At 38.2% G+C, this 27,097-nt stretch overlaps 1 protein-coding gene across 2 annotated transcripts; it reads right to left on the bottom strand.

The window, feature by feature from the left end:
• Nucleotides 1-26,301, bottom strand: UBQLN1 (ubiquilin 1). Of its 2 annotated transcripts, none has more exons than XM_030237160.2 (11): nucleotides 26,068-26,301; nucleotides 14,008-14,159; nucleotides 10,127-10,242; nucleotides 8,485-8,747; nucleotides 7,625-7,783; nucleotides 6,779-7,022; nucleotides 6,144-6,286; nucleotides 5,132-5,215; nucleotides 2,585-2,700; nucleotides 2,102-2,270; nucleotides 1-1,316 (listed from the first exon to the last, which is right to left on the bottom strand). In XM_030237160.2, exons 1-11 carry the CDS (start codon nucleotides 26,221-26,223, stop codon nucleotides 1,164-1,166), a joined length of 1,755 nt encoding a protein of 584 aa, XP_030093020.2. In that variant the 5' UTR covers nucleotides 26,224-26,301; the 3' UTR covers nucleotides 1-1,163. The 2 variants fall into 2 exon arrangements, with proteins under 2 accessions (XP_030093020.2, XP_030093019.2); XM_030237159.2 differs by having other exon boundaries at nucleotides 1-1,319; nucleotides 26,068-26,300.
• Nucleotides 26,302-27,097: the final 796 nt, after the last annotated feature.

Genomic DNA, 27,097 nt, shown 5'->3' with positions numbered 1-27,097 from the left:
CAAGATGCTTAAAGATTTTTTTAATTCATTTATTACCTGTGCACAAGAGAAATAACTACCAATAGAAACTCAAAAGCTATACAGTATTTTTTTACTTGGTGGTTAAAAGTAATTAGAGTATCACATGAGCATGAATAGAAGTAATTTTTCCAATTACAAATCAGAATACATGTAAAAATCTCAGTGGAACAAACCAAATAGCCATAGAAGCAATTCCAGAGCACAAGGCTGTGGCTCTTTAATTTGGACAATGACAAAAGTAATTTACAGTTAATCTGTGAATATTGAAATAATGTTATAATGCAAGTTTCTGTACAGTTAAATGTAAAGAGAGAACCAGAACAGTAATTCTAGCCTATTTTAACTGAAGTTGCTTAAGCATTTTTTCCTCAGATAGTTACCAAAGGTCCTGGGCAGTTCTACACCAAATTCAAGTCCTATGACCCTTTTTTTTTTTGGTGGTTTTTTTGTGGGGTTTTTATTTTGGGGGGTTTTGGGGTTTTTTTGGTTGGGTTTTTTGGTGGTTTTGTTTTTTGTGGGTTTTTTTTTGAGGTTTTTTTTTGCTGTTGCTTTGGTGGGGGGGGTTGTTTGTTTTTTCATTGCTTACAATTTCATTCTATTGTATTGTGTACATCTCTAGAAATTAGCTGTCTCTGTTGTATATATTGTGTTTATATCTTGGACAAATTAAAGCAAAAGATGGTAGATTATTTAAGTGGTATAAATCTTCCAGCATTTTGCTAGTCAAGAAAAGAAAACATGCCAAAATCACAATAAGCAGTATTGGTACCCACAGCTTCAATTAATTTGTTTCCTTTTTAATATGTAATCTACATAAATTACTACTGAAGGATACTGTTTAATTAGTAAATAAATTGGCCATTTGTAGGTCAGACAAAACTTGTTCATCCAACTGTGAAAGCTGATACTGTTTCCAAAATATCACAAATGATGCTGAACAGAAGAACTGATGCACTCAAAAGTGAAAATGCATTGATTCCCAATGTCTGAAGAAAACTACTGCACTCCACCTTCAAATGCATCAGACTGGTTTTAGTTATAACAAGACAATCCCAAGAGTCAGAATGAAATAAAGCAATTTGAAAGATTAAAGAGCTGTTATCAAAAATAAATTACATTTTTTCAAGTTAAAAGAAACACTGCTATGAAGGCTGAGAGCCAAGCAGCCTTTCAATAGCTGCATTGATGTCTCCTCCTGTTGCTATTAGTGCTTGTAAATTTGCTTCACGGTTCAGAAAGCCCATTGCGCTCAGCTGTTCCAGTTGTTGCTGAAATCGAACTTCTGGATTTTGTAACTGCTAAGAACAAAATTTCAAGCTATAAAAGCATAATACATATTTAGCAAAATACACAATTTAAACACAGGTGGGTTCCGCACCACTCTGTCTTTTCTAATTTTTGATTATACCTTTTTGAAGTTCCAAAAAATATATTCAGATAAATTCAATTAGCAACTAATTTTTTTTTTTTTTTAACAAGTCGGCAACATCAAATAATCTACACATATATACCATTCCTGAACTCCAGGAAAAACTGACTGATAGTGGAGGATTCAAATTAAATTTGGTACATGTATGTCCCATGAACAGTTTCTTAAAGATATGCATATAGCTGTTTTTTTAAAACAAGAGTTCAACCTAGCAATGTGGAACAGCAAAGATTATGTTGTTGTCAGCAATCTTGAACATCACAGGCTTTACTTTTCCTCAACATAAAGATCAGCTCATCTGTAACACTCCCAAGTATCTGCTGACTAAAATTACCAAAATTGTGATTGTTAGAAAGCTTGAGTCTAAGGCAAACTGTTACCTGTGCTTTATAGGAAGATCCTGATTACACAAACTCATAACACAATTCTGCGTTGTCTTAATGGTATGACCTTCAGAGGCATGTTTTTAATCAGGGCTGAGAATTTTTTTAGTATTTACTTGCACAGCTGCAATAGCACTTTTACCCCTCTACTGACCTTTGACTAGAAGCATCCAGTGGGCTCTCCCCTCAACTATCTGTCTTCTTTCCAGTGTTTTACAATTAAGAATTAAGATGTATTCTATATCTAGAATATAATGATGTACATTACCTGAGCATTTGCACCAGCAAGTGCCTGCAACATCTGGTGGACAAACTGTTGGTGACCAGGTTCAGCAGTTCCTGAAGCTGGACTTGTATTTTCAGTAGAAACAGAACTAGGTATAGTGGATGCTGTAGGAGCTCCGCTGCTTCCCCCTCCACTCAAACCAGGATTAAATCTGTAAAAATTACAGAAAAAGAAATACACCAATTGTATAATAAACACTAGTTTGTCTCTTCTCATTAATTAGTGGGTACAAATTCTGTCAAAGAGAGGATAACAATTTGAGTAAAGTACTGAGAAAAAGACCAGAGTTATCACTGTTTAGAATTGCACAGCAGACAAATGTGACAGATTCTAAAAAAAAAATGGTTAAACTAAAAAAGGCAAGAGGATGAATCTTTATTAAAGTCTGTACAAATATCTAAATCTAAAAAGTGTAACCTAAACAAGGGAAGATTTCCTGTCCAAATTTGTAAGATCAATTCTTACCCTGGTATAAGCCCCGGTGCTTCTGTTGCTAATGTCTGCAAGCCCTGCTGAATCTGTAACAGAGCCTGCATTGCTCTGGGGTTTGACATAGCTGATAACGTGTCAGGATTCTGCATCTAAGAGAAGGAGAGAAACTTCATTATATGTAGATGTTCCAAGGTAATTTTTATTGCTAGATGTCTCATAGAATCCAACATAATTTCAGAACTTGGCTTTTGATTTTGTAGTTGAATATTACAGGAAATCTTTCAGTTATTTTTTTCTTCTGTGAGAAAACTTCCACAGAAGGTGATGAATGAACTCTCCAGATGTAGAAAAAGCCTCTTGAACAAGAACTATACAAGGAGAAGTATTTTTCATTACAGACCTCAATCTTTCAAAGGCCACAAGACGGTGTTAGTACATTATTTTAGAATTAGTCTCCTATATCATACTACTAGTAAGCAACAATGCTGAACAAGATGAAACTTGACCCAAAAACTACCTAAGAAAAAGTACTAAGCTGCTTTTTCCTAGCTGATTTCAGATCACAGCAATTTGATTGCGACTATTTGTACATATCTTCTTATCAGTAGTGCTCTTACAGCCTGAAATGTAAACAAACATATCGGAAAATACACCAGCAAGCAAATGTATAATATTCAAGGGTTCTTGGTCTAATGTGACTTCAATTACAAATTGGCTTTCACAAAATCAAATAATTTAGAAGGCAAATCCTTTTAATTTCTGAAATGAAACATCCAAAACCATCATTATTTTAGACACAAACTCAAAATCAGTGGCTTATGCTCACCTTTGCATAGAGATGCAACAGGTACACGAAAAGCAATGTTTCAGTTACAAATAACTTGGTTTTGGTAATCAGACCAAAGAGCAGATAGGCTTACTAATCGTGGCAGCTTTCCCCTGGCAACTAGACCAGATTACTTTTGCTGAAAAAACACATTTGATTAATGTAGAAATCACAGATTAAGGTGAAACTTCCTCTACTGCAGAGCAGAACTGCAGAACAGGACATGAAGAACTCTGATCTGAGTGCCTAAAGAGACTTCAGAAGAGCAATTAATATTCTCCATTAATCTCTTGGACTTTTATCTTCATGATAGCTAAAAGTCAACAAATAAATGTATAGCAGATGGAAAAGACTACTCAGATTTAAAGAGATAAACATTTTGGGGTCTCCAAAGAAAGCTGCTGCAACTACTTTATGAAAATATTTAAATCTTGACTTACTGTCTGATATTTGAAGCTGTCTTACATAAATGCTGGCCCAACAATTCTTAGAGCACTTAGGTGACCTGGATCTCATCTCTATTAATGTTATTAATTCCAGTAGCAGCCATTCTTCCCTAGTTCTGCTGGGCAATTGCCCTTAATTACAGAAGATGCCTTCCATTATGCACATTCCATGGTTTCTGTCTCCAAATCCCATAATATAAACACAGGCAGATAAGCAAGAAAACACAAACTGAAATATTATCAACATTGTGAGAATATCCAGCTATTTCTCCACTTCACATCTCACTTCCTAATGCTGTTAATCATCTAACTTCAGACAGTGAATACAACAGATAACTATTTGTGCAGATAAATTCCAAGGTGGTGATAACAAAAGGACATAGACAAAGGAAATCGATATTATGCATTCATTAATTACCAATTACTTACAGATTTCAAAACATAAATGTACTAGGTCCTCAGCTACTACTGAGTCATTACAAAGCAGTGGCAATACAAAACACTACAGCCATTCATGTGGTTCAAACAATATAAACAGTATCTTCTGAACACTGAACATGCCACTGTAATTCATGTATGTGCTCATTATTTTACTCATAAAACCTCCCGCCCACAGTCAGATCTTACAATGCGTATTTACACTGATTTGCAAGGACTGCCTAATGACAGAACTCATGCAGTGGATTAGGTTCTCAATTCCTACAAAAATCTTGCTTGCTTCTATTTAGGAAACAAGTACTACTACACACTGTGGCAACTAATAACAAGCAAATACCTGGGCTGCAAACACAATGTTAGTATGAGCAGAAGACAATGGTGGAGCAATCTTTCCAGGAAAGACTTCAGAACCCACTTATTTTAAATTAGCTAATCATTTAGGTCTTTCAAGACATGCTCAAGGACCTCTTTTCCAAATATTTAATGTAGCTGGAAGAGGTATGAGAAAAGCATACTGAAACTTTAACTAGTAATGTGAAAAGCACTATTCTTTTTAATTTCTGAAACAAATCTTGTCGCAAACAGGTGTTTTCTGGCTAGTGTGCAGTAAGAGCATTTATTCCTTCTAAGAAAGAAGCACAAAGAACAATCTTAGTGGTTGTGCTAGTCACAGATAACAGGTTTAACTTTTCAGAGAGATGGAGACATTAGCAAGAATATTATCAAGGGACAATCCAACTTAGTATCTAAAGCTAATGAGAATATATTACCAAATCTAGCTATTAGCCAAATCAAAGACAGACACCAGTTTACCAAAAATCTTGCTCATTGACTTGAAGACATTTATTAAGTGCTAGTATCTCATCTTACTTGCTGAAGGAAAGTTGGAAGTTGTTGTCTCATTTGTTCCTGAAGTTGAGGATTTCCAACAAATAAAGGATTATTCAACATCATCTATAGGACAAAAACATTCAACTTCAAAGATCAAGCAATAAAAACCGCTGGAGGTTTTCAAACAACTACAGATAATACAGTAATAGTCTATGAAAATTACCTCACAGAATAATAATCATCTACACCTTTGCCCAAAACTTTCTGTGGGTGTTCGTCTTTTTGTTGTTGTTGTTTTTTTGGGGGGGTTTTTTTGTGTTTTTTGTTTGTTTGTTTCATTGGTTCTTTTGCTTCATTGGTTCTTTTTTTCTTATAAGTGAATGGATTTCTCAGACACAAATAAGGCAGTCTTGCAGAATATTACAAGAAAATCCTTTTCTGTTCAGCCTCCACTACAAATCTAAGTAATAGTTTTGCTGTAATATCACCTGAAGTCAAGGACATTTCCAAGTGAGTATTAACACAGAAGAGGTAATATTTTTTCAATGTCAGTTCAGAATTTGAATTTCAATATTACCACTTCAAATAAAAATTCATAGCACTTCTACAACACAATGCATAAAACAGCATCTCCACTTTTACAGTGAGGCACAGGTCAAAAATGAGAAGTTAAAACCAGAGTAATATCCAGACAGAGCACAAGGTCCCCTCCCTTCACTTCTCCCAGACTAGAGGGGTATTTATTTACCGTTAGCTCTACCTTAATTCATAAACAAAACACTTGTTTTGTCTAATGCTAGATCACAAGTTTAGGGTGTGCAAAACATACACAACCCCACAATGATTTCTGCAACAAATCAGGCATGATATCTAGCTCCAAATTGAAGAAATTCAAGGCAACAAATTGTTGAAAGTAAGCAGCTAATAATTTTAGTGACTTAGGAGTTAACACTAAAAATTGACCCATTTGCCACATGCAATTGTTGAGCTTTTGGGTTTTGTCTTTTTTTACTTTAACACACAATATATTACTACACCAAATGCAATTTACCTGTACTGCAAGATCAGGATTCTGGCTTAACGATTGCATCATGCTTCTCATGTAGGGTGCAGACAACATATTCTGCATAAGTTGTGGATTTTCTGTTATCTGCTGTAATAAGCTCTGCATTCCTGGTGTGTTGAACATACCAGCTTAAAGAAAAGGTTAAGGGCACGTTAGTAAGCATTCGGACTACCATCAGAGAAAGTAGACTCTCTAAACCTAAAATATAACCACTTGATTTTAATGAGTTTAAGACCTTGAAACTTACCTCAGGGCTGTTCTACTTACACAGACACATCTACTCTCAAAGTTAAAGACAGACATTGTACCCAACACTCCCATCAGCCATCCACATTATTGGCTGTTTTCCCATTTGCCTTAAAACAGAAAAATTACTACAATTCATCTGCAGACTCACTACCTTTGTTATCTTAAGGCAGTGTACAATATATTATTATCACTTAGATTATTTTTCTTTTTTTTTTTTCTATTTTTCTTCAGAGGTCTTTAATAATGGTAAAATGTTCTACAAAAGTAAATAGCAATAAGAACTGAATACAAAACTCTCTGCCTAAGGAAAGAATAATTTCAGTAAGTTTGCAAGTAAGTGCGAATATATACAGTTGCAGTAACAAACACACCTCCAAGCCCAGGGCCCAAATTCGGTCCAGTTGAGCTCTGTCCCGTTGTGCCTGAAGTGCTATTTTCAGCATTACTGCTGCCACTGCTCTCACCGCTACTGCTGGTATTTGTTGTGGAAGTCTGTGAGCTGGACTGAGGAGCCCATGGATTTGGCAGAGGATCTCTATTTTCTGTACGAGATGGCTGATTGTCTCCTCCTGCTGATGCATTGCTTACTAAAGAAGCAAATGGGTTACCTCCAAACTACAAAGGAAAGCAAACACTTATCATCTACAAATTTCTAAATCAGACATGAAAATAAACGTCTATGGCTTCTAATCAGTTATACTCACTAGTCTACAGTAATTAAATGTAAATACTGTGAAAAGACACACTGAGAAATACTAGAACCGCCCCCCAAAAAATTAAATCACATTTCTTTTTGAAAGTAGTGCTGCTACTGCATTGTATTTTGAACAGAGTAAAATTGTGTCTTGCATACTAGTTCCTGACTGGAAAGTCTTTTATTCTTCTCACCTTCAGTTGAAAGTTACTAAACACACCCTTAAAAGGATTTTACTGGACCTCCAAATCTTAAGGCAGTGAATTAAAGGAATTAAAAATTAAGTAACAAACAAATGTATTAACTTTAAAATAGCTTCTCAATCACACAAAGTGATTGCTGTATTTCTTCAGGCTCAGAAGAACACAGGACTTTTAAAGCTCTTTCAAGAGTAAAAGGCTACATAACTTCAAGTTTCAATAATTATTTTGTCAAGTAAACATCGGGAAATTTTAATTACTTAAATTATTTTACATAAAAAAAAAAGTATTTCCTTTCTGCACCATTTGTAATCTTTTCTCACCTGTTCCTGTGCTGCATTCAGTATTGGCTCCTGAATGTCGGTGTACATACGCCGCAAGGCATTGTATCCCCCTGGTATACTTTCAAGGTTGCTCAACGCTCGGTCCTGGTTTCGCATCATTTCCTGCATCATTGCAGGGTTTCTAGCAAGTTCTAGGGTCTAGAGAAGTGGAACGTTTAATCTGCATTAATAAGAAATCCATTCTAAAGTGAAAACGTCAGCACTTGGCAATATCTCAGCTACACCTGTCTTACCCAGTTTAAAATTATGATTACAGCTGAATCGACCAGTCAGCTCAATGTGAATCAACACAATTAAGTATGTAGCCAGTATTCTACGATAATTCTTACTATTTCTAACATCACTACAACAGGCAGCCTATAGTATGAAATTTAAAACAAATACATACCATTTCAAAAACATCTATTATTCTCTTTGGGTTTTGGTACATTTTGCTACACAATATATCTTATTTATCTTTTAATTTAAAAAGCATTTAGAATTACCCACAGTGAGACACAATGAAAATAAGTAGTAATTCTCCAAAATACTGCATATGGTAAAATTGCTGGCTAGACAACAGGTTTCAAGGGCAGACAGCCACATCCAGTTCTAGCCTCAGAAGACAAGTATTCAATGACTTTCAAAAACTATACTGCAGATTTTCTGAAATACCAGTCTATTTTGGACATTAACAACAAGAAATGTAAACACCGGTTGTCTATGGCAACCTTTTATGGATTTTGACTAAGAGTAAATACTGTAAGAATGTTTACACACTCCACTAGCATGTCCAATTCCTGTTCCTGTTGTTTACATAACAGCAGAATCACAAGTAATCAACTGATCTTTCTACATACCTGTCTCATTATATCTGGATTATTCAGCATGTGACTGATTTCTGGATTTCTCTGTATCAGTTGCTGCATTTGAGGGTTAGCCATAATTAACTGCCTCATCAGGTCGGGATTTGAAAGCATGCTCTGAACAAATGGATTCTCCATTATCTGAACCATCATTTCCGGGTTGGACATAAGTTGTCGTTGCATCTGACTTTGCAACTCCGAGAAGTTTGAAGTATTTAAGCCCAGGCTACTCAGGCCTGCCAAACCTCCAAGGCCACCTTCAAGAGGACAAAAAAATGTGACTATACTTCCAATCACACCCAGTTTTTTCTAAATACAAAACGCTTGAACGTATCTCATACTTCAATCTAACAAAAATGAATGGAAAGTCCCATCTTTTTCAAGGCTGTTCAGGAGTTACTAAGGCTATGCTTCCTTCAAGAACAAGACACATAACTAAAAATCCAACAAACTTCATTCTTAAATAAAATTTGTTATAATTCTAACAACTTTTCTTCTCATTTTCCAAAGCCAAGATACAAGAAATGTTTGAGTTTGGGGGTTTTAAGGCCATGTCCCACTCCCACGAGCAACATTTAAAGATTGCATTTGTAATAATCATTTATCTGTCTCCTTTTGGTTAGACTATAACAAAGAGTGAACTCCCAATACGAGTAATATTCCCAATTCTACTTAAATGCAGAACCTGTGTTCCTCTTGGTAATAATGCATAAAAAGTAAATTACATTTTGAATTTTTGTGCTTTGCCGAATCCCGATAAAAAATTTCAGAAGGTACTAGACAGACCACAGAACCATTAACCTTTAAATCATCTGCTTACTCTAGTTGGCTTTTCCAATTCTACCTCTTCACCACTCCCAAATGCAAAAAAAAAGACAAAAAAGAATGAAACAAAACCCCACCACAACTATGGAAATAGGTTATAATTTTTAAGTCAACAGACTGCAGCCTCTTCATTCTTAGAAGTGAAGACTCGTAATACTATTAGACTTGAAACCTGAGAAATACTTAATTGTAAGATTAGCAGCAATTTTGTTGCTTTTATTGCAGATCTTGGCTTCATGTCACAGGTCCAAACTTCTATGATTCATCTGTAGTCATATTACAGGAATTCAGATGCACTTTTAAGTAGAACAAGGACACTGGAAGGCATTTCATTACCAATAGTGTCAAAATATAACAACAGTAGCACCTTACCATTGAAGGTGAAACAGTACAAGTCTTGTAGTGAAGTTTGTGGTGAAACACTGGCACAGTTTATCCAGGGAGGTGATGGGTGCCCCATCTCCAGAAACATTAGAGGTCAGGTTGGATGGGGCTCTGAGCAACTTAATCTGGCTACAGATGTCCCAGCTAATTGCCCTGAAGCTGGACTAGATCACCTTAAAAGATATCCTTTCCAACCCAAATTATTTCGTGATTCTATATAAAACTAATGAAACAACTCTCTTCTGGTGCCTGACTGATCAGAAACCTTCTACAGCCAATTCAGTATATATCTGTAATCAATTTCTTGGCTGATGTGATTGTTTGGGTTTTGTTTTTCAAGTTTTTTCTACACTGTAATAAAGCTTTTGGGACAATTATCGGAATCCAAGAGAAGATACCCACCATTCTACCTAACAAATATTCTTACCCAAGCCAAAGGGATTACTATTTGTTGATGCTGTTGTTGAGGTGCTACTGCTTGAAGTTGATGTGGTAGCAGTACTCCCGGTGGTGTTTGCCTGTTGAGTTGGGTGCTCTTGCGATCTAAAAAGCAATTTTAAAACTTTATAGAGTGTAACAAGTTATTTTAAGTAGTGCCATTAAATGTAGCTAAAGTATTATACTTCAGAATCTTAAATTACATTTTGATTCTTGGTCAAAACCCAGGGATAACCCCAGTTATCCCCAGATGGCTTCCTGTAACAAATGTTTCTCAGACACCTGTCATATCATCAGTTTTGCAGAACAGTAGTTTCAAATAGTGAAAAAAACAGATCAATATCACTGCAGCCATCACCACCTTTTCATCCTACCCCATGATGCTTGCCAATGAATTATTTTCTCTGTCCTTTAAGGATCCATGTCTTATTTCACTATACTCACATACTACTGATAACATGCCGAAACCTTCAAGAAATAAAGCCTGACAAATTTAATGCAGAATTTATTTCATGCCACATATCCAATAGGATGCTTTACTGAATGTGAAATTCAATTAATTCACATTTTATTAGAAGACAAATCTCAAACTCTCAAACCTTTAAGACTTCAAAATAATGATATTACCTGTGCTAAATTATGCTGGCTTTAGCTTCACGGGATAATGAAATCCCATGAAGCTAAAGCCAGCATAATTTTGCACAGGTACTAAAGGCTGCCCAGGCTGTGTACCTACGCCACTCTTCTACTGCAGGCAGAAAGACAAATGCTGCCATGTAGTAAAAGAGATCAAGGAACTGAGCTTGAATAAAGTTAACCTGGCCTCTCTGTTTTAAAGAAAAGAGAGTACTTTGAAATCCAAATCAATTCCCCACTGTGGTTTAACAATCAATAAATGTCTATATTTGCAGTACTACATAATAAAATACTTTTCAAAACTATGAATTCAGACATCATAAAAAAGATTTGAGAATTTGGCAGTACACTAGATTCCATATTTCAGTTCACCCTGAAGGACCTTTCTCCTTTAACATAACTCTACACTTGCTCTACTCAAGCAAACATCAGAAAATAAAATGCAACCATACAAAAAAAAATCAGAAAGATGCTTTTAAAGCAGAGATTCTCCTGAGTTTCCTAAGAGTTCTTTAACTTCATTATCAGCAACTGCAAACTTTGAACACAGGATGACTATAACTGGCCAAGAACCTGTAACTTGACTTAAAAAGATTATAGACTGTATACTGATCGTAATTCTCCTGCTAGAGATATTGACTTTTCTTTCATCTAGAAAACATATACATCATTCATCTATAAGCAAAATAAAAACAATAAGAATCAAATCCAATTTGTATTTTCAACAGAGAAACTATTTTGAGAAGCAACTATGCTGCTTCATGTAGTAGATATGAAAGGTTCTCAAAAATGTGACAGAAAAGTAGATGACATTGAAAGTTGAAATTCAATAGTGCTCCCATGCAAACCGGGCCATATTCCCTGAAGATAATGGTTCATTGTGAGTGTCAAGCCTGTGAGCCTCCAGTCTTTCAGCGATATTCCTGTCAAGTGCACATCGCCTTTTATACCCATTTTGCCATTATGTTTCCTCCCAGCACTTGTGAAGAAATGATACCTGTTGACCTAGAACTCTATTCAGAAATTCTATATATCTTCACTGCCATTGCTAATCACTCACTGCTATTCTGACAGTATAGAAGATAGGTTACAAGATTGCACTGAAAGTCTGTAGCAGTCTGGAAAATGTAGCATAGTAGAAACGGTAATCTTTTTTTTAAGAAGCATTTGGCTGGGATATATGAGGGCTGGGATATATTTTGAAATAACAAATCTAGTAACATAGTTTAGAAGAGAAAAGATCACTTTCAGATCCAGTTTCGGAAAATAACTTTTACTTTTTCAGATACACAGCAGCAACAGTAACACCAAGAGTCAACAGAAAAGTAAATTGCATAGTGTAAAGTACCTGGGAACAAATGAATCTTGATAGTCATGGCAAAAAATCACCGTGTGCCAGGCCACACTGGCATGGTCTAAATCTTATCTATATTTTATGCTTGTCTTGAAAGACATTTTAGCAAGAATACAACTGAGATATTTCAGGACAATGCTGATTTTCATTCTCTCCAGCAGGTTTTACCATGTTTTTAGTTTATTCAAGCAAAGCTAGTAACTTCAATGCATCATTTGAACACAGCACATTTACATACAAAGGATCTGTAGTTCTTAGTTCATACTTTATTTTCCCAGACATGATTAAAACATTCTGCAGATCATAGAAATACAGTCTTCTAAAATTATTCAGAAAAAAGCAAGCATGAATGCAGACATGGATTGCAATGCTGGTAAGACAAATACAGGAACACTGAAAATTCCCCAAAAGCCACACATTTGACATTTGTGTTCTTGAGGGGTCCTCTGCTCAGAGGCAAAGTGCAAGAAGGTCCCAGAGGCTGGCAGGGGTATTTCAGTATGTATAACTATAGTAGGTCCAAACTATAAACCCTCTGAAGACTGTGCAAGTCAAAAGCATCCTCCTAGTAGTACTCATAGTGCCTCTCTGTCACACTTAAGACTGTAGGCAAAAAAGCAACAAAAAAAAAACCAACAGCAGAATACTCATTCAGATGCAAAAGGAACTGAACTGCAGTATTACCTAATACCGTAATCAAGACTAGCATGGCTTGTATCAGCCTAAATTTCAGGCAGAGGAAGCATAGGGCAGAAAAAGGAGACCTCTGACAAACATGTATTTTGACTCCAGGACTGAGTCAAAATACATGTTTGTATTTTGACATAATACTTCCAGGGCATGAATATAGAACTGAAGGTATCAATTTCAAAAAGTACCTCATTTAATGCTAATGATACTCATTTCAACAAGAATTTGTATTTAATACTAATGTTACTAGCCAGCCCTTGTCTTGGTAAGGCCTTGAAAGGGAAAGCCCACTTCTGTTCTCTCCTACACTTCATGCTCTTTCCTTCAACATATGACACTTTCACATCAGAGGGGATCCTCACCAGAAAAGACCTAAGTAGAACAGAAGCAAAACCACTTTCAATCTAAAAGAATGAACATGCTATTGACTAATATCAAACTGCTTTTGAGGGATCTACTGCTCTACTTGTTGGAAAGATTTTTGGGCACTTCACAGGAAGTGCACACACCATAGCTAACTCATACAGCTTTTTTACCATCATTCTAATGCTTCTTCCCCAAAGGAAAAAAACCAAACAAAACAAAACACCAAAACAAAACAGACGCCACAAAAAACAACATCCCAAAACTCCTTAAAATCCAAAGTCTATTTAGACAGATAAATTCATTATACTAAAGCAGTTCCCAAAAATTTTCTTTCCTTTTTTTATCAAAACAGAATCTTTACTCACTGTGTTGGTAAAACAAGGAAAGAAAATTCACTGCAGAAAAAAAAAAAAAAAAAAAGAAAAGATTCACAGCAAGTTTTCATATGTGAAAAGAAAATCTGCATAACATATATTAATGGACAGTAAGAGAAGATATCTAACAACTGTGAAGCCAAAACATAGCTGAAACAAACAAACAAAAAAAAAGCTATGTAACAAAAACCAACCAACCAAAAAATACCCCCCAAAAAAAACTAAAGTCAAACAAATGTATTTAAAAACATAAACCAAATTAAAATATGAGATAAATTAAAAAAACCACTGTAATTTCATAATTTCACTGTTGTCCTGAAGCAGCTGTAACTAAGGAGCTGATAAGGGGATTTAGTCAAATCTAATTTTGCCCAACAGAAAGCTATTAATAATGCAGAGTACTTTAACTTCTCTAGAGGTAAACAGAAGACCACTTGTTATTAAGATTACCTGTTCTGTGTTTTGATAACCAGGTGAACAGTGAGTCCATCATGAATTCCATGCTGAGTCAAAGTATCTTGATCTTTTAAAATTTTTCCAGCAAATATCAACACAAGCTGATCAGTGTGGGACTTGAAACGCTTAGAGATTTCTTCCTTGAACTAAACAAAACAATTAATATTATACATTTATATAATTAAATACTGAACTGCAATTTTTAAAAATAATTTAAGAACAATCTGGTTTTTACATGTGCTACACTACCTCACTTGTACTGCATATTCTGTATTTCACAAACCAGAAATGCTTTTGTTTCCTGAACTTCTTTCTGTCCATAGGAAGATGAGAAATATTTCTCTGTCATTCAGAAAAGGAAATCTGGAGAATTTCACATCTAGATCATTAGTTACATAAGTGGTGACAACAAAAATCTGATTTATCTTCAAGACTCCTGTGACTTCAATCAAGCAGGCATCCATGATATAAATACCTACTAGTATATACAGTACTTAAACACACCCATATGTATATACATGGTAGAGTACACATATAATTAGATACTAGCAAGTACACACAAATGTGCATACTTCTGAAGCCATCCATTGCTGAAGGATTGATGACACAATACCATAAAGAGGATAAATCTGTCCAGACTTTTGCTTGAACTGAGCATACTCTCTCCTTAGATTGTTGCTGCCTTCCTTCCATGTGTTAAAACTAGCATTCCTTTCCACACAGACAAAAGTTATATTTTAGGTGGCTCTGCTTTCTCATTCAATGCATGATACAGCTACATTAAATGAAGTTACAGCCCAGGTCACAGTGAATAAACACATTTTTCATTCATTGAGAAATCATTACCATACAAGACGTTTTACAAAAGAGATGCTTGCTAAGTATTAACTGTCAAAAACACCTTAAATAACAGATTAGCTTCATACACTTTTTTTTTTTTTTTTGCTTTTTTTTGTTTTCCTGAGGCAGAGGAAGAAAAATCATCTACACATATGGAAGACAGAATCCTAAAAACATTGTTGAAAAGGAATGTAAAGATCATCTAGTTCCAACTCCCCTGCCAAAGGCAGGGAACACCTTCCCCTAGACCAGGTTACTCAAAGTCCAGTCTGGCTTTGAATGCTTCCTGCAATGGGGCATCCAAACCTTCTCTGGGCAACCTGTACCAGCGTCTTCACAGTAAAGAATTTCTTCTTAATATTAAAGAGGGTAAAGTGATTACCCCCATATCATCACTCCATGCCTTTTTACAAAGTCCCTCATCATCTTTCATGTAAGTCCCTTTTTGCCACTGAAAGGCTGCTCTAAGGTCTCCTTGGACCTTCTCTTCTCCGTGATGAACAAAAGTCTCTCACAGCCTGTGTTGACAGGACATGGACTCCAGCCCCTGATAATTTTGGTGGCCTCTTCCTGGCTCACTCCAACAGGTCCATGTCGTCCTCTCTCAGGGTCCTCAGAGCTGGATGCAGCACTCCAGGTGGAGTCTCATTAGAACAGAGCAGAGGGGCAGAATCCTCCTCGCTCACCCTGCTGGCCATGCTGCTTTGGATGCAGCCCAGGGAACAATCAACTTTCTGGGCTGTGAGAACACATTGCTGGGTCATGTCCCGCCTCTCATCCACCAGCACTCCCAGGTAATTCTCCTTAGGGCTGTTCCCAATCCACCCTGCCTGTATTTGTATTTGGGATTGCCCCAAACCAAGTGTGGGACCTTGCAACTGGCCTTTTTGAACTTCATGAGGTTCACATGAGCCCACCTCTCAAGCCTGACAAGGATGGCATCCCTTTCCTCCAGCAACTCATTCATATCACACTGATTGGCACACATTGTTGAGGTGCACTCAGTCCCAATGTCTATGTTACTGACAGAGATGTTAAACAGTGCTTGCCCCTGTACCAGTCCCGAAGGACACCACTCATCACTGGTCTCCACTTGGACAATGAGCCATTCACCACAACCCTTTAAATTCGTTATTCACTGAGTAGTCCATTGGTCAAAGCCATATGTCTCCAGTTTAGAGACAAGCAATGTGGCAGTGTCAGTTCACATATATGCAGGTAGATGATATCACTCACTTTTCCCTCATCTGCCACCACTGCAACACCATCACAGGCAACCTTCACATTTGTCCTTAGTGAAACTGTGTTGACTGTCACAAATCTTCTCCTTACTTTCCATGTTCCCTAGCATAATTTCAAGGAGGTTCTGTTCCATGATCCTGCCAGGCACTGAGGTAAGACTGACCAGCCCGTAGTTCCCTGAGTCTTCCCAATTTCCCTTCCTAAAAATATATGGATGTTCTGTTTCACAGTCTGTGGGAACTTCCATGGAGAACTGCTACAACCTTGCAAATGTGATGGCTAGTGGCTTAGCTACTTTCCTGCCCAGTTCCCTCAAGGTCCATGGATGTATCTCATCGGATCCCATGGGTCTCGAACCTGATCTTCTAGAGAGGATGGTTCTTCATTCTCCCAACCCCTGCTTTCACCAACTTGGGCAGTGTGGCTGGAGCATTTGCCAGTGAAAGGAACAGGCTGGGCATCGGACAGTGGGTACTGAGCCACTGTACCGTGCATCATTTGTTTCTCTTGGGTTTTACTCCTCTCTCTCTCTCATTCATTGCTATGATTGTTGTTATCTTTTTTTACTGCTGTTGTTTTAAATATTATACTGTTTTTATATCAGTAATTGAGTTTTACTCTTTTTTTTTTTTTCTCTCTTCCCCACTTCACTAGGCAGGAGGAAAGTGAGGAAGCAGTTCCATGATAATTGCTGGCTGGATTTAAACCATGATAGATTATGATGATGGAAATTCAGGCAGTTCTAAAAAAATTAATTTTTGTCTTGTTTAGGTCTTCAGTTTGCACAACATAACTAAGTAACAGTATAAGTAAATTACAGTTAAAATACTTCATCCACTGGGAAAATCAAAAGCAGAAGGAGTTCAGCATCACTGGCTCCTAAGGCAGTGACTCATCCTTTTAGTTATCATGTAACAATTCAACCAACAATGTCAGCTAATTTGCTTTATTGTTCTAAATGCAAGTTTTACTTCACTGCAATAATACTACGCCTTGTGGTACTACAAAGGTATTCAGTCATATCTGGACATAGAAAAGAACTCAAAGTTGTGAAAATAATATTTCAACATACTTGAAACCTAGCGTATTCATGGAAACTAGTTCACTGTATTCCTTTAGTAACTGAAAACAGTAGAAATAATGTAAAATCATGCCAATTTTTTACATGATTATTAGAAAAATACGTGAAGAGAAACACACTGGGAATCCGACTAAAACACTGGACTAATGTCTAGACAGAGGCCTGGTTTTCCTAGGGAGAAAAGTAAAAAGCATTCTTAACCAGAGTGAGTTGATTCAAGGTTACATTCTCCTCAAAACACGGCAACTTGTAGATTTGAAATTAATTAGAACAAATTCAAAGCTTGTGTTGTTGGAGGACTTTGCCCAAATTGCCATTATACCTCATGTTACTTTGTTTACATAAACAATTATTTTTTGCTTTGAAATACAAAAGCATTATAGTTTTTCATATTGAGAACACTCACTCGCTTTTTAGCAGCACACCAGCGCTTTTTGTTTATACTTTCAATTCCATACCAAACACCCTTATCTTCATAGCAACTTTAAAATAATCAGCATTAACAAAAGCTGCCTTTTTTTGTTCACTATTAAGACACACGGAAAAAAAAGCCACAACTCTCTGATGCAATCCAGGACTTTCAATACACCTCCTCAACTTGATTGCCTCTTAAGTTTTTTTCAAGGTACAGATGGACACCATAAAATGCTGATGTCTAGTGTCGAACAAATGCATACTGGTACCTGAGCTACTTAAACACTTTGTCACCAAACAAAGCAAATATCTGAACACACATGAAGTAGAAGGGCTGACTAAACCAGATATTGTTTTGCACTGTCACTTTGCAGAGCAGATCCACAATTTAAACATTAACCTATTAACATCTGACAACCTGGCCTTGGAAGAACCTGGTAAAGTGCTATTCCAGGTAAAGTGAAAGTATTAACATTCAAACTCTCCTTTGACATATTACAACCATATAATGTTTCAAAAGCATCTGTTGACTCATTTTATGACATCAGAACCAGCAACTGTAATAATCTTATTATCCACTCACAAAACAAAGTGTTGTGATAAAGTAATAAAAAGAAGAAAACAAATAAATTTAAAAATACTTTCCCAAATTCTCTCAACCTCAGCTTAATAAGTCATATTTAAAAATTAAGTTACAGCAACAACCTGGAAGACGTCTTGGGCAATTAACATCCAAGTCCATTGAAAGTAACATAAAACAGGTTCCTAAAAACTTCAACTACTTTGACAATGTTAAGCGACAAATTTATCTAGATGACTGTGAAAAAAAGTAAGGTTGCTGACTCCCCCCGCAGGAAACTCTTTTTTGAACACAATAGGGGAGGCCATGGAAGCAAATGTTTGTACATAGAAGGCTGAACTGCAGTTTTCATTCTCAGCAGTTTCTCAAATAGTTCTACTCCAAAAAGAGATTTTGAAACAGCATTACCTTGTTTGGCTCTGCTGTTTCAAAACACACCCATAATATTTAAACTTTCAACTGTCTTTCTTAACAACACACACAGTTAAGCATATTGACTGAACTCCAGTCTGTTTTACACCCACACTGAGCAGTCTCAGAAGTAAACTTTGATGAGCTCCAGCTTTCTTTTATACAACAGAATTAATGGTTACAGGTTGTCTTGACCCAAGAAGTAAGGAACCAAACACACTCATGGCCATAGCTGATAGCTGTGGTTTCCTTTTGGGATGAATCATGACCTGGACATCTTACAACTGACTTAAAAGTGAATCAGTAAAAACAGGGTTTCATTACACAACTCTAGGACACTATACAGGAAGGAAGACAAGAATTCGTCATTTCAAGCAGGAATACAAGCATTTTTGGCCCACAACAGATAAAGCATAGCTAGAAAGAACACATAAAATAAGGCTCCTATGTAAGAGTACTGTCTTTCACATCTTAATGGAGTTACTATCTTATGGTGGCTTTGCCAATGACCCACACTAGTTTCATAATAAAATTATTTCCTCAAATGTCTGCAGTCAAATCAAACTCAAAAAAAAAACACACTTCAAAAAGTCAGATTCTTGATGAGCTTAAAAGGCTAGCAACCCATAAGAGTGAACTGCAGCAGCGCATGGAAGTGGTAAAGAGCTCACAACTCAAGTTCTAGCCATTTCTATTCCCTTCAGGGATTCTTCAGCAAGCCACTACACTTCTCCAAGCCTTTGTTTGGAGAAGCAATGCTTCTCCCAATAAAAGCACTTGGCAATCTACTCTCTTCCTGTTTTGTTATGTACCTGATCACTGGCAAAGCAATACAAACCAAAAATAAGCACTGTCCTGGCTCAGGCCAATAAACAGTTAATGTGGAAACCCAAGGAACCGGGAATATTTTTTTGTCTGCTCTGGGATGCCCTGACCCCCAGGAAAGCACTGATTTTGAGCCTCATTCATGGAGAAAGTTTCTTAGACTTCAAGATAGACTGGAATTGGTGAGAAATTTAGGTTTTGGGATTTTTAGTATGTTGTGGATGCAAGCAAGATGGAGGGCACAGGGTGTCATCCTGGGTTTCTTCTTCTTGGTTCTTCTTCCTTCTTCTTCATGGGTTTGGGTGTCATTTTGTAATTGGGCAGAAAAGTCTGCATTGTGGGCTCTTTGGGATTAGTCCTTGGGTTAAAAGGGAAAATAATCTAGGTGTCACTTCTTAATTGGATAGTTTAGTCTTAAAAGACCTTTTAACAAGAGATTGTTGGCCAATTTGTGCCTTCTAATGAAAAGCTGCCAAACTCACAGTAGTGATACTGTTTTACTGATAAGAAATAACAAACACTTGAGTCTGAACTACGGTCTCAAGTGCCTTCAATCCAGACCCAGAGAAACCGACCACTGGTAGCGCCACAGGTTATTTTTTGCAGAAGCCAGGAGGGGGTATGGATTGGACTCAGAGGTTATTCTATACCACCTCTTGACCTTGACAGCAGCTGGGGAAATGGAATCTCTTCCAGGGAGAAGGGGTTCTGGTCAAGAAAACATGGTGGAGGGAGATGTCCAGTATTGTCAGTAATCAAGGGAGATTTTTGTGTCAATCATTGATTTTCTGGCACCCTCTGCCATTAGTATTGTTGCTGTTAATATTTGTTTTCTTATCTCATTGCTGTTTCCAGTAAATTGTTCTTATCTTGACCTGTGATCTTGACCTTTTGTGCTTCCAACTCTCCTCTCCAGCATGCCTTGGGTTGACTGACAACTTAAGAGTGAAAAGAGAAAAAAGCTTTGTAAGTTACAGGACACTAAGATTCAACTAAGATTCACTGAGGCTTTTGCACCGTGAAAAAATAGAAAATGCTTCAACTCTTCTCTTTCAGTGTTATTTTCATCTTGAAAACTCTCAAATGTATTATACAATTCAACTAATTTATACAACAGTCAACGTTATTTAAAAAGCAAATAAAGTGCTTGGGGAGAGAGGAGAGAAAAAGGTGAGGTGGGGAGGGTGGAGGGGGAAGAGAGAGAGAGAGAGAGAGGCAGCGTGGTTTGGAAAGTCTCAGTGGGGTCACTGAGTTAGGGAGTAACATTCCCAAAAAACAACACCACAGTTTAGGAAGAGCCAAAATTGGTGTGTTACCAAGATTATTCTTGCACCTAATACAAAACACAGCACCATATCAACTACTAAGAAGATTAGCTCCATTCCAGTCAAAATCAGTCACCAAAGATATGTCACCATATCTTCCAAATTGTTAAGATTTTACCCTAAATTTACTCCCAGACAATGACCCTTTTTACAGAGACAAGGTTTACAGTCACTTGATTAAAATATTGATTGGTTTTTAAAATCTTTACATGACACTTTTACCACAGCTAATTATTCATTAAGGTTTTCTATGCTGTTGGCAATTTTGAACTGTACACATGGCAATTTTTTAAAACTGCGTGACACCCCTGACTGAGGGTGAGGGATTTTAGCAAAACAAACTCACAGGACAAATGCATCTGACATAGATAACATTTTTTAAAAATAATTTAAAATATAAATGTCGTACTATTATGCAGAGAGGTACCTACACAAAAGATACTTCAATTACTACTTAAATAGGTTTTCTTATTTTACTCTGTTTGCCAGTAATTTATCAGAAAACACCTGTTGAGTACTATGTCCACTGATACCTCTGAGTTACATCTAACTAAGCCAATAAAAGTCAATATACTTTTACTTCTGAAGGTTCTTCTATCAAATAATCACCTACCATTGCTCTAAAACAATTCTGATATCACAAAATGTGGGGGGGAAGAACTCCAGGTTAAGAAATAAGTATAATCAGAGCATATCACAAGGTAGACTCCATAAAGAATCACACAGATGTGTTACAATGCACTGATGATGGAAAATCTAGCACTAAATGCTTCGTGTATGTAAGTGCCTTGAAACATCTGAGAAACGACAGAAACCTGAATCACAATTCTGGAAACAAAGAGCAAACTGGATTCCATTATACAGTTTCAACCTAATTTGTTTGTAGTATTCAGTAATCCCTGGATTACAGATAAACAGTGAAACAGAACTGGATCATGGTAAAAGAATTGTTCCTATAAAGTATAGTTTCTTGAAAGGGAAAACATTACATAAAATACTAAAAGCATATGCAAACCAGGAAAGATGCTCCCCTACCAAACTACCCAAAGCTTTAACAATTTACCATTTACACCTGTGTGATCTTTATAAAGCAGAAAACTACAAATTTGAGATTATGAGATCCAGGCACAAAAATGAAATCCTGGATTTATGGATTTAAAGCTTCAAACATAAACAGTACTGTAATTTCAATCAAAAATTTAAATACTCTCCACTTGACAAAAATCAGTAGTCTCAACACAGTGGATACATGTACACTTAAAATTAAGTAATTCAGTAATTTAGTCTAGTGCAGAAAGCACATTTGTGTTCACCTACTTTTAAAAACAGACTAGAAACTGTTAAATATGCTTTTACTGAAAACTGCATTTCACACTGAAAATATATTCTATTTAAAGGTTGAAGCTAAACAAAAACGGGGGGGCGGGGGGAAGCCCTAAACCAGCAAAAGGATCTAATGTGTTTTCTGTGGAGCAAACTCAGTTTCACTAACTCTTCCTAGTGGGCATTGTCCTGAAATTTTCACATAATCAAAGGACTGGCAATCATTCTCTGCAAGAACTTGAAGTTTCTGAAATTATTAGCACAGATTTACGGTATCCACTGTTTGTTGTCCCAGCAGTTAATAACACACAGCTAGACATGTTACTCTGTCTCAGAGTTGAAATGCTCTCAGAATGGACAACTCAGTATCTTTCAGTGTGCTACATACGCACAGACAGTAATTATGGACCAGTTATAATTAACTCACAAATACAGCAAATGTCAACACAGGGCACTAAAACAGCATCAAGAAGCATCAGCAAGCTTTAACTCTTCTAAAACTCCCTTATTCTAAATGATGAAGGTAAAAAAACTTTTTCCATGTAACCGGTTCCAACACCTCAATATTCAAACAATTCAAGGCACTCACTAAAACATGAATCACTCCTAAAATGAGCACACTTTTTCTTTATATACAGGCTTTACCAAACACATTAAGATAACTCTGCTAAGCAAGAAATTGCAAAGACTGTAGTGCCACAAACTCAGAAAATAAACCAAAGGAAGAAAACACAAGACAAGAGACAAACAGTATTAGTGAGCTGGAGTATCAGCTTAAGTCAACAAATTTACAGGTACTCATCTTTTACCCATCATGTATTCATTAAGTCTCTGCTCTGAGAAAGATCAGTATCATACCCAGTCAAGAATGCAAATATTTGGTCCTTCTCCTAATACTGAGCCAAACTGTGCTAAGCACAATCAAATAATTTTCAAAGAAAAGACAGACAGACGTTTAAATCAACTGATCTCCCAGAGTAGCTTTGTACTTAAGTTTGTTTTCCATACCAACCTGCATACTCACTGTTCTAGCTGCACAACACAGGACCACAGTAACAAATCTGTTCTGCTGAAGTCTTCCTATACAGGAAAAAGTCTTGACAGAAAAGTTGCAGACATGGTTTACATTAATGGGGCAACATAAAATTTAATTTTTTTTGCCCCTAAATTTGGCCCTGATAACACAAAATATTTTCCTAGAAAATCTAGGTTCATGTTCTAGCAGTGTTCTGAAATGACCATAAAGAAATAAACAACTCAATTCTTTAAGTTCTAATGTTGGCTATAGAAATATACTGAGGGAGTTTCTTTTGCTGGGTTTTTTTTTGGCTTTTTTTTTCAGCCTACAAGTTACTGGCCCGCCTATCTCAACTGTACAAACCACCTGCTGACCACAAATGCATTTGAACAGATGTGCAACCTGCCTGGTATTTGAGATTAACCTATTTTCAAGGCTGGTTCTAGAAACACTGCATCTACTTTTGATGCTTATTATTATCAACAGCTCATTTTTGCAGTTAAAGAGAAAAAGCCAATATTAGTTACTCTACGGGGACAGTGCATTTTTTAGTGCTATTACACTGCCTGGGACTTCAATCCAATGGTCTACCCAGCAGGGCAATTTTACTTCACAAGAATTAAGTTATAACTGCAGATCTAATATTTTAACAACAGTTCCAAGAGAGACAACACCCATAGTTTAAGATATCTGTAGACAAAAAAGACACCTGAAGTAGTGTCCTCTGTTAATTCCCTAAACTTGCATGACTGCTTTCAGTAAAAAGTCATGCTCTTGACAGGTTGTACAACCATTTCAGTTTATGACAACTGTTAATTTGAAAACCTAGCAGCTCCATCAGTACTTAAATATGAAATAAACCTGTTAAACGTGAAATGTATTACAAAATTCACAGCCAGAGTAAATCTGTTTATTATTTCCAAAGGACCCAACTAATGGCTGACTGCTTTACAGGACAAACACAACCCTCAGGTTAGATTCAGTTTATGAATCTCTCTTTTGAAATATCCTAACAAAACAAAAGCCCCAAAACTGCAAAGACTTTTACAAAAACTGCATTGATGCTGCTCACAAATCTGAGGAGAACATAGAAATGAAAAGCACCCCTTTCAGACTGAGATTGCTAGGAAAGCAGTGGACAACATTAAAAAGCAAACACGGACATTTTACTTTTGGGTGAAATGCCTAGATCAAGCTTGCAGAGAGAGTAGCTCACAGCACGCAACACTGCAGCTGCCAAAAGACTAGAGAAGACAAGAAAGCAGCTTCAATGCATTGGCAGCTGGATAAAACCACAATGAAACTCAGGTCTGGGACACTTCTAGCCCAAACACTGACATACAAAAGAAAAAAAAACAAACCAAACCAAACCAAAAAAACCCACAAAATCAAACAACGTAGATTAGACTCGAGGACAAAAAAATTGAAATAAATATTAGCATTTTCTCTATTCACAACAGCGAGGTGACACAAAAGTCTGACAGTCTAGTTGAAGTGCTAGTACTGCATTTGAAATTTTGGGGCCTTTACTTCATCTTTTGTCTCTCTTCTATTAACGAGACAGTGTCCTTCAGCTCACACTTAAGGAATAACGCCAAGTTCTGTATCTAGACTCTAGAGGTGCTTTCAGACATGTAATCTTTTTTTGATGAGGTCCGCAATACCAATTGCACACAAAAAAAAATTGTGGAATAGGACAAAATTGCCACATTTAGAGCCATTTCAAGGAGAAAACTGGGAATTCCTATGGAAAATGAAAGAAGTTCTGAATGCAGCGATGTCTACATTCTTTATAAGCAGGAAACTCTGCGTTTTTGCATTTTGATAGCATCTTTCCTATGGTTTGTTGCTTTCCAATTTAAATAAATTACGTTTTAGTCAATATTTGCACAACAAACCTTCTACAAAACTAGAAGACTCACAGGAAACAGTGTCAGATGAATCAGCAGGTGTCACTAGTTCAAGACAGAGGCAGCTGGGGAACAGACTTTCACAGGAAGGCACAAAATCCCTAATACCTTGGTTATCTGACATAACCACACCATGCTAAGTACCATATCCATAACTAGATATTAAAGTACAGGAGACTGCAGATTTTACAAACACAGTGCAAGGCTACAGCTTCCTAAAGTTGAAGGCTGACTCGCTGTTTTTAAAGACAGTGTTAGATCAAAATAAACACTGGAAACAGAGAGATACAAGTGACTGTGTATGTTTTCTACAGTCATGTTAGCCAGCCAGCGAGACAACTACCACCAAAACCAGTCAATTCAACAGGACAGCTCACAGCTAGAAAATGAGAGAAGGCTTTCAAGTGACCTAATTGTGGCCTTCAGTACCTGAAGGAAACTTACAGGAAGGATGAGACAAGACTTTGCAAGAACATGTGCTGACAGGACAAGGGGCAATAGCTTCATAGTGAAAGAGAGTGGGTTTAGACTAGCAATTACGAAAAAATTCTTTACTGTGGGGGTGGTGAGGCACTGGAACAGGCTGCCCAGAGAAGCTGTGGATGGCCCATCCCTGGAAGTGTTCCAAGCCAGGTTGAACGGGGCTGTGAGCAACCTGGTCTAGCTGAAGGCGTCCCTGCCTACGGCAGGAAAACTGTAAGACTTTTAATGTCTCCTTCCAATGCAAACGATTCTACAACTCAATGAGTTCACGAATGAGCTACATGCACCTTCCAACCCGGCTCTCTGCAGTGCAACAGAGAAGTCGGTGAGGAGGGTACGAGGCGGCATATTTCTCCACTACCCCCCCTAGCCTCAGATGGCAGCAGTCCTCTCCTAGGCCGGGATCGGTGCTTGTGCTCGCCCAACAGCGCCCGGTGCGACCCGGGTGAGCAAAAGCTGCTTTGTCACCGGGCAGGGCCCTCGCCCCGCGCTGCCGGAGGCGGGAGCCGCGGGCCGGCGCTGCCCTGCCGGGCGGCGCTCGGCTCGGCCTCGGCCCCAACGTGGCTCCACCGACCCCCGAAGCCAGCTCCGCCGCTCCTCACCTGCCGGATGCTGCTGGTCTCGGAAACGGCGAACTCCTCCTTCTCCTTGGGAGTCTTCACCGTAACTTTGATGATCCGCGGCTCGGAGACACCGGCAGAATCGCAGGTGGGGGAGCCAGGAGGGCCCCCCGCGGGCCCCTCCGCTCTGTCCGACATTGCCGTGGGCGGGTGGGCCGAGGCAGAGCGGGCCTGGGCAGAGCAGGGCGGGGAGGGACAGAGCAGGGTGGGGTGGGGCGGGGCGGGGCAGGGCAGGGCAGGGCAGGGCAGGGCAGGGCAGGGCAGGGCCCGGCAGTGCCGGGCAGTGCCGGGCAGTGCCGGGCAGGGGGCCTGGCTGCCGGCTCCCGGGTCCGGGCGGCTCCAGCCGAGCGCTCCCGCCGCGCCGGCGACACCGGAAACGGCTCGGCCTGGCCGCCGCGCGCCGTGATGACGCAGCGCAACGGGGAAGGTACTGGAAAGGGGCACCGCCCGTGCGCGCGGCCGGCGCCGCGCGCGCCCCCGAGGGGCCGAGCCGCGTGACTGAGGCGGAGCCTTCCCGCCGCCTGTTTAGTTTTGGGCTGTCACATCCCTGCCCCTTGGCCATTTCCCGCCTCTACCGATATGACTTTGTGAGGACGCGTCAGGAGTGCCGTGTCCAGTCCTGGGCTCCTCAGTACAAGAGAGACAAGGAGCTACTGGAGAGGGTCCAGCAGAGGGTCACAAAGATAATTTGGAGTTTGAAACATTTCTCTTATGAGGAGAGACTGCAGGAACTGGGTCTGTTTAGTCTGGAGAAGCGTGAGAGTGGATTCATCAGTACATGTAAATATCTCAGGATTCATCAATACATGTAAATATCTCCAAGGTGGGTGCCAAGAGGACGGTGCCAGACCCCTTTCAGTGGTGCCCAGTGAGTGGACAAGTAATGGCCATAAACAAACACAGGAGATTTCACTTCAGCATGGGGAAGAACTTTACACTTAGGCTGGCAGAGCGCTGGAACAGGCTGCCCAGGAAGGTCATGGATTCTCCCTCCCGAGGCATTGAAAACCTG

The sequence above is a fragment of the Serinus canaria genome, chromosome Z (genome assembly GCF_022539315.1).
Source record: "Serinus canaria isolate serCan28SL12 chromosome Z, serCan2020, whole genome shotgun sequence".
Classification (NCBI taxonomy): domain Eukaryota; kingdom Metazoa; phylum Chordata; class Aves; order Passeriformes; family Fringillidae; genus Serinus; species Serinus canaria.
The sequence above is the reverse complement of the archived record's forward strand: the minus strand, read 5'-3'. Positions and strand labels throughout refer to the sequence as shown.

What these genes read in the sequence shown, in the direction of transcription:
- UBQLN1 (XM_030237159.2), bottom strand. Translation starts at nt 26,223, where the DNA reads ATGTCGGACAGAGCGGAGGGGCCCGCGGGGGGCCCTCCTGGCTCCCCC. An exon ending in AGACCAGCAGCATCCGGCAG is followed by an intron (nt 14,160 to 26,067) that starts GTGAGGAGCGGC and finishes TGTTTTGTTTAG; the next exon opens with TTCAAGGAAGAAATCTCTAA. An exon ending in TTTGGGCCCTGGGCTTGGAG is followed by an intron (nt 6,287 to 6,778) that starts GTGTGTTTGTTA and finishes CTTTTCTTTAAG; the next exon opens with CTGGTATGTTCAACACACCA.